The following is a 12,323-nucleotide window of genomic DNA, read 5'->3' on the forward strand; positions in this document are numbered from 1 at the left end:
TTGGGGAGAAGGAGGAGGAGAAAGAGGGTTAAAGAGAGAGAGAGAACCGCCTTCTGCTGCCTTTGGGACACTTAGAAAAGAGGGCTAAATTCAGGGCCGGCAGCTCGAGGCCAAAGTCTTATATCATTCTGCACAGAGCGAGAGAGAATCGGTCTGTTTCTATTTTTGAACCCGCGTGCAGAGTGTGGCACTCTTGGTCCTAGTCTCTGGCACCAACGTCAGCGACTGCGCTTACAGAGGCCAATGAGAGCCGCCCACCCGACATAGGCCGTCGGTTTTGCCTGCTCGACGCGATGCGGATACCATGCGGACGCCATGCGGATACCCCCCCTCTTCCGTCCTCGTCCTCTTGTCCTCTTCGCGGGGGGACGAGGAGAAGGGGGGCGGCTTGGACGTGCAGACTGGGGGGAGGAGGGGACATGTTCCCAAAGAGGCAAGTCGCGCTGCAAATGCTTCCCACGGGCCGGTGGATGCACGAGCTTTCCCAAGGCCGGAACACGTCCCCCTCTCGGTGAAGGGCGGAGGAGCCAGCAGATGGATGGAGAGAGGGGACAAGAAGAAGGAAGAGAGGGCCGGCAGGCGGAGAGGAAGAGGGAGCTGCTTAACTAATAGCCTCGCTGGATAAATACTCGGTAAAAGGATGAGATAGGTACCCTGTGCACAAAATGTACGGACAATGGGCATGTATACGGACATGGACATTGTGCATCTAATCAGCACAACGGCCCAGAGCGGAGCAAACCCGACAACGATTAGCCAGAAAGAGTGCCAGATATGCAACTATATGCAACTATATGCATGGACACATCACGTATCCGGGGTTATGAACGCATCTGTCTTTCCTCGTCTCCGCCGCCATCCAGCATCACCAGACGACTCCCAATCCTTCAACGCAGCTCGACAAGACAGCAACTCCAGCTCCCCAGATTCTCCTGGTCGTCATAATGCACGCAAAGACCGGTGATGCCCGGGCGCCGTGTCCTCGCACCTCTGCGTTGCCGTCCGAGCCAAGCAGCCCAGCCAGCTCAACTCTTGCTTCGGGTCCCATTGGCAAGCTGACTGCAGGATCCCTGCACACGGGTCTGGAATGTGCAGAATGAATGCCCAGATATGTACGTATGTATGCATGTTTGTCCAGCGCCTATCCGTACATGCAAAGACGCAGCGGCATCAATAGTAACATGGCTATTGTACGGTGCAGCACCTGTACAGTACTGTACACCGTCGACGGAGCGTCGACGGCTTCGAGTCCCATGTCCAGACGGGATGAAAAACGAGCGCGGCCCTGGTTTTGGTAAAGGCCACATCCCATGCCGTCGTGCTCCCCCACCCCTCCTCGTGCTCTCCCTCCCTACGGATACGCCGCACAATGTCACCACTCGATTCTCCGTGGATGGCACGTGGGTGCATGACGCTTTTGGCCTCAGACGATGTCACTCGGCGGGGGGCATTTGTCGTTGTCGATTGCAGACACGGTGTTTGTGTGTGTGTGTGTGTGTGTGTGTGTGTGTGTGTGTGTGTTTGCATATAGAAGGGTCAAAGACACGACGAGAGGAGACAAGAGGAGGCTGGTTCCAAGACCATCATCATGGCACGACATGCTTCGTGCTGCAGTATATGAGGCATGGGCAGGGCACGTGCCGGGTCGGTCCAAGAGACGGCGCTGCAGTTGGGTGGTTGGCGGGAAGCATCTCACCCGACAGTGGAGACGGGCAAGAGAAAGGGTTGGGAATCGGAGGCACAGCCTTCCGGCAAGACGAATGGGCGCCATCTTTTGGCTGTCGCTGCCGGGATCTTTTTGAGTGTCTCGGTGCGGGAAAAAAAGGTGAGAGGAGGGGTGAGGTGAGAGAAGCACGCAGCAAGAAGCACGCAGCATCCATGCTACCAAGTATCGAGTACAGTCGGGCATTGGCGTCTCGGCTCGGGTATTAGGTATGCTTTACTTGACATGTCTAACTCCAAGATATCACATTAGAGCACCTTGCACGCGGATGGATGGATGGGTGGGTTCATTATTTTGTAAATAGTGTCTTGGACACTTCAGACCAGGCCAGGCACACGGTAGGATTCTTCAACCCATCGGTAGCACCCAACGGGGATGCTTTGGGACAAGCCACGCCGAAAGTCGTTTGATGACGATGCTGTGATGCCCCGTACCTTGGCTCGCGCAGTGTTCGTATCGCACTGCAGAGCAAAGAGCGTGGGTGCATGCATATAGGGCCAGTGGTAGGTGCTGTTCTGCCATATGTACTTCCCACCCGAGCTGATTTGGAGGCGTGAAGGCACCTGTGAACTGGGCACGGAGTGACACGAGCATGCGTGCCTCTTTTCTCGCCGACGTTTGGGGAGGGCCCAGTAATATGTGCTGGGGGTTCATGGCTTGATATTGCACGCAAAGGGCAGAGAGAGGCACCTGTGCAGCACGAAGTATACCGAGGCAGGACGGATATGGCGTGTAAGGCCTCGCCTGTGCCGTCTCACGCACACACGCACACACGCACACACACACACACATACACACATACACACACACACACATATACACACATACACACACACACATACACATACGCACGCACACGCGGCGGAATGGGAGTGACGAGGGGTCGGCGGCGGCGGCGGCGGCGGCAACACAAATGGCGGCGCCAAGGGCGTTCGCCAAGGCGTGAGGGAAAAAAGAAGAGGTGAAGAACAAGCTCGGCTGGGCGGGCTCAATGGTTGGTTGTTGGCCGACGTCGACAGCCGCCCGCCTTGGAAGGAAAAACGTGGCCCGGGGAGCAGCAGCAGCCAGAGCCGACGCACGCGCGCGGCCAACGGGCAACATGCCGTGCAACGCTGGCTGCGCTTGGCCGCCGCGGTGCCTGTGTCGTGACACAAGGGCGGCAACAGGGGCCGGCGGCGGTTGCGGAAGACGGCGTGAGAGCGAGCCGCGACGGATGCCTAAAGCGGGATGCCTAAAGTGGATTGTCGCTTCTCGGCTGTCGTTGAAGCGGGAGAGATGATACATAATTACATACTGTATCCGTAGCACCGTAGATGGAGAGGGCAAAGGTGAGGAGGTGGGCATGGACGACGAGGAGAGAGAGACTCCAACAAGTGCCTCGAGAATAGGTAAGTTGAGTTACAACCCAGAGAGCAAACAAAGCCAAGACGGGCATGGTATGTACAGTACAGTACAGTACAGTACAGTACAATACGGAGAACTTTGTGGATCATCACAGCGCCCGATGGAAAAAGAAGAAAACACGGGGCTTGCAGTGGCGCCATCGAGCAAACCCCTGTCCGCCAGTTCTGGTTGGCCGCTGCATGTGACGAGGCCGCAGAAGACCGGCAGGGGCCGCGGGACCGACCGGCCATTAGCGCCATGCAAGGATCATGGGGCCTCACAAAGTCCCTTGTTCCTCTCTTGTTTCTCTCTGGGCGCCATTCTTCTCTCTTCCGTCTACCGGTATTACGGCGGTTAGCGGAGACCAGCTCTGGCGAGCGCATCCATTCCCCGTGCCACGGTAAATGGCAAAAGTACACGTGGGACGCGATGCTATGCTCCGTCCAGGAAACGGGACAGTAATTACATGGCATTCCATCATGATGCCCCTCAAAGGTTCCTGTTCCTCCTCCTTGCTGTCGACATCGTTGTCCTCTCCGTCTCCACGTCACCCACCGTAATCGCATGTACAGTACCGGTATTACTCCCTACAGTAGCTTGCCTAGGTAGGTACGGGCGTAGGTATGTACCTATTCTGCACAGTACTAGTAGGGCTGTGGACGGACAGGCAGGCGGCCAATTAGCCCCTCCCCCGCATCAATCCCCGTCCCCTCTAGTGGGCTAATTTTGGCTCCCCTGCCTGCCCGCTCCATCTCGTCCACTCAAGCCTCTCCAATCCTGTGAGGCGCTCAAACTGCCCTTTTTTCTTTTCTCCCCCCCCCATTCGCTCTCGGCGGCTAATAACACCGTCTAGTTATTCTTGGTCCCTTCTTCGTTACCGCATTCGTGGCTTGTTCTCGGCCTAATATGGCCTCTTCATCCTCCGCCATCTGCCCCGACCCTTCTAGATGGCATCGAAATAACACCCGTCTGATCTTCTTCAGCTCATCTTTGGCCTTGAACTAGCTGTTTTGCCCATTCATCTCGGCGGTAGGCGGTGCATCAACTCGACTCAGCATCACCGGTATCGCTTTCCATCAAGTCACCCCCTCGACCGTCTCCTCTCGTGACTTTGGACCCAGGACGCGCTCTCGTCTCCCTGACAATGCCGGCGCTTGAAGCGGCTCCTTTGCAAAGGTACAAGTACGTACCCCTCACGGCGACTCCTCACGGCGACTCCATGATCCAGCCACGTCGAAAGCAGCCACGAGGCTAATGGTGGAGGGGCGGGCCAGACTTCCTTCTACCCTGTCCCTAGAAGCCGACTTTAGCCCATGAGGCGCTGCAAGTTAAGAGTCAAGACGACGAGACAGCTGCACGCTGGTCATTGATTCTTGACCACCTGGCAAGCAAATCGCCAGGGAAGCCCCCGGGGCCGGCGGAGCAAATCGCCATGCCGGCACTTATATCGGGGCTTGGCTCGTCCAAGGATCCCATCGCATCGTACTGTACATGCACGGGCCACGGACCGCGACGGCGTAAACCCCCGACGCCGCCTTTCGGAAAAGTCGCCGTCCTCTTTCAATGGATGACACGAGCTCGACGAGTAATTGATTCGTCGACAACAAGAAAAACGCCGAATGCTGTGGCCAATATTTCCACATCCATCCATTTGCTGGCTACGTCTCCATCGGCAAACGATGGGGCCTTTTGTCCCCTGGCCCGCCGGTCCCTGATCCGGCCACGGGAGGAATCACGATGCATTCGTGTCCGTAAAAGATATCGTCTCCATCACCGACCGCCAGCTTAGAGTATCTGTCCCCAAAGAGTAGGCCACATTGGCCAGCTAGCATGTGAGCTGAACTCCAGCGTCAGCAAATCGCCTCTGTTGCTGCCGGAAAGACGGCTGCCCGCTGTGATAGTTGCAACCTTCTCGATGAGGGTGGAGCTCTGGAACATCGGGAACAAGAGCCGACGTGGCTCAAGCTCTCCACACATACTGTACGGACACCCAACGCATACCAAGACCGTCGTTGCCGCAAAGCATCCGTGTCGAGTGCGCACTGTGGCCGGAAGAGGCTCCCCTTGAGGGATCAAGGGCCATGCCGAGGTCACGGCGCGCGGTCTATGAGGATGAGGAGGCCATGATGCGTCGTGTGTAGATGAGATTCCCCCTTTGTCCTGGTACTGGAGCGTGCAATACGCACAGCAAGTGTACGGCACAGCTCATACGGTACGCAAGCATGCCTGTAAGCCAATTTATGTATTACATACATATCATTACATGTATAACGACCTATTTCGAGAACATTCATTGGAAATTGGCCTTGACATCGTGAGGTTCTGCACGAAGTACTAGTCTGGTCCATCGAGCTCACTTACTCAACCCCCATTTCTGCCCGATATCGCAGCCACCAGGCAGTTGGATCGTGCCAGATGTTTGCTGGCTCCGAGGTATGACGCCAAGCTCAGGGAACCTCGACAAACAACGCATGACGAAAAGGGGAGGCGGCGCACGTTGCCGTCGTCTCCCCGTTTACGAGGCCCAGGAAGCCGCGCGCCGTTGCACGGAGCCCAAGACGGTCAGGATGGTCGTGGAACTTGGCAAGCCTAGCGATGCCATCCCTGTACATGTCTTATCGGGCCAACCTCCAGCAGGCGTCATGTGCAGTGGCGATGCAAGACACCGACGGGGGGTCGGGGCGGATGCCGCTCGACTCGGAGCGGCAACAAGGCTTGAGGAGGTCAGACCGAGAAATAATAGGGCAACGAGGAAAAAGTAAGAAACCCCGCACAAGTATTTCAGGATGGACGTGCCACCGGCCAATCGACGGCACCCGAGGCCGCATCGCGGCTCCATTGGCTCCGGTGGCACGTTGAGGCTGACGCTGATGAGCCCATGATGGTTTGGCAAACGAATCTTTCTCAAAACGCGCCAATTGCTCGCTACAATTGGTTGGCGCTCGTAGATGAGGAGCAAGATGAGGGAGGGAAAAAGGAAGATGCTGGTTCTGGCTCCGTCGACTAGGCCAATTGGCTGAGCGCCGTTATCAAGCTCGACATTATAGACAACCGGTTTGGCGACGTGCGGATCGGCATGGACTTTTTTTACGAGGACGAGAAGCGATTCGAATCCTTTGCAGGGGGGGGGTCGCAATGTCGCACGTCGTCTCACCCCCCGTCCACACCGTGCGCGCAGATGCTCCGGTGCCACGCCCTCGTCGACCAAGCTTGCGCAGTAGCTGGCAAGGGTTCATCCTCTTGGTCCAGCTCGTGCATGTGCAGTATAGCAATCAATATGTATGTATGCATAGACCGAGCCAGCAGCAGACGTGCTCGCGTCACGCACGTCGCATCCCGGTTGCCATTCTGGGACCTTCTCTGGGGTATTGGCGGCAGGTAAATGACGGCGTTGGCATCAAGGACGCGGACCCTTGGCGTGGCTCACTCACCTGCCAAGCGATCAATCCGTCTTGTTTGCCCTCAAAGGCTGACCGCCTTGGGGCCGAGCGAGCGGCTTGCCAATCGTGCAAGTCATGTGCTCCCGGTCACCGTGGCATCGTGACGCCGGCAGCCGAGACCTGCTGGGACATGGCCTTGCTCCAGGTCGGGCTAACAGCTCTAGTCAGGCGGTCCGTCCCAGTAGCGTGCGCGTACTTGAGCACAAAGCCGTCAGCAAACCTCGCCTCGCTCACCCTGTCCGGATCTCATAATGCAGCCCGAAGGAAGAGCGAGATGGCACCAGGTCTGCCGGCCGAGAACGTTATCTCGTCAACGGAAAGGCCCATCTGAGCAAGGTGCAGAAGCGTGAAGGAGCTGCAGGACATGGACGACGGAACAAGCTTCAGTTTCCGATTCAAGCTAGCTAGCTGGATCAGCATGCCTACCCTGCATTGTCCTTTACCCCGCTCCCGACCTTGACTTGCTTGCCGTCGTCTAATATCGTATTTCCTCTTGATGATTGTTGCTGCCGTGCGTGGGGGCTCCAACGACTCTGGTCCGGGTGCCGGCGCGAGCATCGCACAAGACGCAGGGGACAAGCCTTCTGCCTGTCTGCGACGGACGCCGTGACCGGAGCGTGACCGGGGCTGGTGGATGGTCCGGAGTAAAGAGTCGAGTGCGGAAAGTCCGGAGCGGGGAGAGCAGGGGTCGCGCAAGTGGCTGACGACACCGCATGAATTGAGTTGAGGTGAGCGGGAACAGAAAGAATGAGGCAAAAGGCCAATCACTCGGGCCAACGCCACTCGTCCACGAAATGTCATGCAAGCACTCTGGACTGCACGGTTGTGTCGAGGGCCTACACCGCATCGAGGGTACCTGCCTTGAGCGAAGCAGGCACGTACGAAAGAGGAAACTGGAAAGGAGCAGCGCTACCTGTTGTTGTTGTTGTTGTGTATTTTGCGTCCAGCGGCTCAGGCCGCTCAGGTCTCCGCGAGGGAGCACAGGACGTGCTGAGCTAGTTACAGAGAAGTGTCCCGAATGAGTTCCCTCGAAAAAACCACTGTCCATCTAAATGCACCCAGCGCTCGTAGTTCGCTACCCGTGAACAACCCCTTCTGTCCCTATCCAGCATTTCATCGGCTCGATGGCGCTCGTGTCAAGCCTCGTACCCGTCAGCGGGATGTCAAGGCAAAGTGTCGGGTGGTCGCAGCCACAAAGAATTGGTCAACCCTTGGTTTTGTCCGGTCAGAATTCTCTCGCTCGCAGCCAAAACTGCTGCCGCAGTCCACGCTCCAGTAACCAAGCCGTGGAAATGACTGGGGAGCGGCGGCAGGGAAAAACTCTTGGAGGGGATCAGAGGCTGGCTTTGCAGCTTGCCCTCAGGGAGAAAAACCTCCGCAACCGGCCACCGTTGTTTAGAAGGGCGGGCCTTCCCATACCCATAGCTCCTTGGTTCCGAAGAGAGCCATGAGGTCCGAGTGGACATGTTGTCGAGACCGGCTTCGCAGAGGAATATGAACTCTCCTAAGGTCTTCCTCTGTGCTGTTAGGGTCACGATGGACCCCGCAGCAAAAGCGCGGTCGGGTGGCCTGTAGATCCTGTCCCGGCTAACGAGCCACTAACAGCTCCGCGGGGTGAAGAATTTTTACAGGGGAGAGTTCGAGCAGCGCCGCTACCTTGCAGCACCTGTAAACGGATACAGGGTAAGAGAGGTGGGGCCCCATCAGCTGTTGCCCTCTGCCTCTTGCCCGTATGGGTTGCCCCGACTGCAGGCGCCGGCGGCAACAGCAACCCGCCAACTTGCTGGCAACGTTTTTGCTCTGTCGTTGTTGCCCAAGTCTGCTACAGGCGTCACAACCTAAAGTCACAGCCTAAAGTCACAGGCATATCTGCACCACAGGATGGATGAAGCCGCCAGACAGGGCCCTGGAAGCAACATGGAACTGGTCATTCTTCTACTTACTGTGTCCGTGCTCGGAGCTGTATCCGTACGCATGCCCCAACTGCATCCATAGGGAAATGCATGCGTATATTCCCCGCTTCTGCAGACTCCTCTCGGTCAACGAGCTCCAAGAGCCGAAGCGGGAGAAGAGAGGCGTTCTCGTGGACGCGATACTGACGTATAAGTACCAGGTGGTGGTGGTGGTGGTTGGGCTTCTCCAGGGCTGGCGGGAGGTCGGGCAGCTCTGTTCAGTGGCCTCGGTGGAAGGAAGTACAGTACAGTGCAGTAGTAAGGTAAGTAGGTAAGTAATAGGTGGCCTGGGAGAATGACAGGGACGCGCAGACGCCACTCCAGTGCCCGCTGTACTGGGCCATGGGAGGGGACAGACCGCCTTTGGCCCTCATCCACCAACAGCCAGCCCCCTCCCTCGTCCCTCGTCTTCTCGCACACCTCGCACGCCTCCCACACCTCCCACACCTCCCACACCACATCACACACCGATGCCCTGAGCCTATCATGACGGCAGACGACGACTCGCTGCAGGCGCTTCAAGCGGCTCGCATCGCGGCGGTCCAATTATGCCCGCCGCCTTGGCGCCAGTCTTTGCGCCGGACCGCAGCTGGCAATGTGATGCCGCCGTCTTTTCTTCCTGTCCGCTCGTCCCCCATCACATCTCGAGCATGGGGATCCAAGTTCGCGGGGCTGTCGATATGCAACCACTTTAGCCCATGGCTTGGTTACCTACCTCGTACATAACAGTCCCCCGGCTGCCCTTTTGCGACTTGTGCATGTCTGTTCCGATTCTTTCGGGGTTTTCTCTTCTCTTGCATTGCTTTTCCTACTTGTTTTCTCGACGTTTCTCTACATTTTTCTGTCTCACGGCACAGCTCAAGCTGACCTCTTACATATCCATCCCCTCTCCTTCTTCAGAGGCGAGAAGTAGAGGCAAACAGGGAGCCGGCAACGGCCATCGCATGCTAAACACAGACGCTCTCGTCAAACCATACACTTGCCCATGACTAGCCCACTCGTTGAGCCTGGACCTACCTATTGAACCCCGAATCTGGGGCGAGGACGGCCAAGCCATGGTAACTAGGCCCCTATCCAACAGTCTTGATCATGTCAGTCTGACTCCCGCACGTCGCAGGATCACCCATATTTCCGGGTCGGCGATGGCCGCATCTCCCACCAAGTGCGAAACCACGCAGCAGAAGACGCCTTCCTCACTTCCAAACTCGAGTCTCACGCCCATCGCCCAATGTCTGTGGCCACCGAGTTTGTGGACACGGACTGGGACGAAGAAATCGTCAGTGACGTCGAAGACAACTCACCTCGCGTGAGTCTACAGTCGGTACGTATGCACCTCTCCAGACGACCTATCCCGTTCAAGCTCCATGGAAGCTCATCATATTAGTCGGGGCAGCCGAGTATCACGACCGTATCCTCGTACGACGAAGTCCCTACTCCTAGGTCAAGTCGTGGCCGCGAGGTCCTCCTCGACGTCTCTTCAAAACAAGTCCAAGGCCCCCGAGGACCCCATCTCTTTCGCAGCTCGACTGACCAGTCTCTGCTTGAAGAGGGCGCCATCTTGACGCTGTCGCCCCTGACGTCTCGGCCAGCCCGGGTGATTGACGGCCGCGTGGAGAGGTCTCAACCCCCTGCAAAACGGAGCTCATTCCAGTACGATCAACAAAAGCTCGATCCGTCTTTGCTCGCTTCGTGGACTCCCGAGATGGTTGCGCAGTCTATGCTTGATGCCGGCATCGAGCTGTCTGTGGCCTACCGATTCATCGAAAACGACATCAATGGCGAAATCGTCGTCACGCTCAAGTTTGAGGACCTGAAAGAGCTAGACATCCCCTCTTTTGGTATTCGTACAAAGGTCTGGAATCAGATCGAGGTCCTCCGGAACAGCCGACGCGCCTCGCCCAGACCCTCGACACCGATTGAAGATGTGCCGAGTCGGGAGGCGAGGAGGGCGGCGAGGGCCCACCCCGACCTAGAGAGGCGCCAGGGTAGCAGGAGGACACAGCGTCGCAGACCCTCTGCCAACGACGACATCGTCACTCCCATGGAGTCCGTGTCCATCATCGGCATTGAGCAGGTCATACCTAGGCCGCACCACTGTTCAAAGGGCGAGAACTGTTCGAAGTGGAAGAGGCATCAGCGTGCCATGGAAGAGATCAAGAAAGCACATCCAAACGTGGACTTGAATGCTGGCGGTACCGTCCTCCTCTATGGTGACGCGGGCAACCCAGACACGGCGAAGGCTATCATCCCCAACGAGGACCAGCGACCCATGTCGGACGCGCTCCAATCTGTGGTTGCATCGTCTGACGTTCTTGGGCCTGGTGGCCTCCCTCCGCTGCAATACCTCCGAGAAGCCGCCCTGCTCAACGTCCAGTCCCGCGATCCTCAAGACAATGTCCGCCAGTTTCTGGGCTTTCAACATCAGCAGAGCAAGACACGGGCCAACGAAGTACCCCCAACGCCCCCCTTTGAACTCACACCGGCCACCAAGCCTCCTCATCATGGCCTCCGTTGGCTACCCAAGCTATCCATCCCCGATGGGGGCGAGCCGCAGCAGACACGGACGGTTCTCCTGACCGTGGAACAAGCTCTCGAGGAGAAAAAGCAGCGCCAGTCGATTCAGCAACAGGGGCCTCCACCGCAGCGCATGGATAAGTCGTCCCCCCGCTCATTGGATCTGGAGACACCGAGAGACCACCGGAGGCTTGCCAGTCCCTTCTCCGAGGTCGACGTCCCTGTCACGGCGGTCCCGCTTGGCCCAGTTGCACGAAATGTCTCCCAATCCGTGCCTCCCGACATGGGCTACCGGGCAGACCTGTCCAACAGCCCGCCCCATGCTCGTTCTCAGTCTCGGCTCTCTGCCCGGCGGCCTTCTTTCTCCGTCCTCCCAGCCCTGGACGAGCACAAAGCAAGCAACATGGCTGCGAAAGCTCCGTCCCCCAAGAGCCCGTCACCATCACCCAATACTGCTGGCCGCCTCAACAGACAGCCACGCCAAGCGCCCCCTCGTTATCACTACCCATGGTCGCCTGTGGAGTGCACACACTTGGAGCAAACTATCCCTCCCAAGCCCATCTCTGAGCCCAGTGACTCCCAGGAAGGGTCCGCTGCAGCTGACGGCATCTCATTCCAAGGCCCGATGAAGAAGCGCAAGATGCGTCTGTTCCGCCATGAGTGGCAGGACGGATACTTCACCATCAGGGGTACCCGGCTTAACATGCACAAGGACTCCAAGGAGATGAACCGCACGCTCGAGTATGTTGACATTGACGACTACGCCATTGCCTGTTCCAACTTTGCGTCATCGTCCAAGCTTAGCGCAGCCTTCAAGGCCATGAACATCTCGCACAGTCGCGGAAAGAGCGACTCCATCGCTGCTTTCAGCTTCCAGCTCATCCCTCAGGACAAGGAAGTGGGCGCACGTCTTCGCAAGCGCGATAGCTTCATGCATGCTCCTGGCGCAGCATCCGACGAGGGCGTCAATGGCACTGGAAAGACGCACCATTTCGCTGTCAAGGGCCGTGACGAGCGCATCGACTGGATGCGGGAGCTGATGCTGGCCAAGGCGCTCAAGCAAAAGGGCCAAGGCTTTGAGATTAGCGTCAACGGAAACATGATATAATTAAGCGCCGGATTGATTCCGTGCTCTCTCACACCATTCTTTCTTTTGCCGAATACCACTTGGCACCGTTTGGAGAAACGCTTCTCCTACGTCTCTCAAATGCAAAGCCGCTCCCAAAATCTCAGCTCCGTCAGCCTCGTCGACACTCTCCCTCGACCTTCCCGCGCGTCTCTACCGTTTCGCGCACAGTAACATACCTCGTT

General features: G+C 57.5%; 1 protein-coding gene across 1 annotated transcript; it reads left to right on the forward strand.

Annotated features, from left to right (window-relative positions):
* Positions 1-9,553: 9,553 nt before the first annotated feature.
* Positions 9,554-12,120, forward strand: HRG_05750 (SAM and PH domain-containing protein; the record flags this gene model as incomplete). Its single annotated transcript, XM_044864221.1, has 4 exons — positions 9,554-9,556; positions 9,616-9,819; positions 9,883-11,529; positions 11,596-12,120. 4 exons carry the CDS (start codon positions 9,554-9,556, stop codon positions 12,118-12,120), a joined length of 2,379 nt encoding a protein of 792 aa, XP_044720753.1.
* Between the last annotated feature and the right edge of the window lie 203 nt (positions 12,121-12,323).

This window comes from Hirsutella rhossiliensis (genome assembly GCF_020360975.1).
Source record: "Hirsutella rhossiliensis strain HR02 chromosome Unknown scaffold00005, whole genome shotgun sequence".
Lineage (NCBI taxonomy): Eukaryota > Fungi > Ascomycota > Sordariomycetes > Hypocreales > Ophiocordycipitaceae > Hirsutella > Hirsutella rhossiliensis.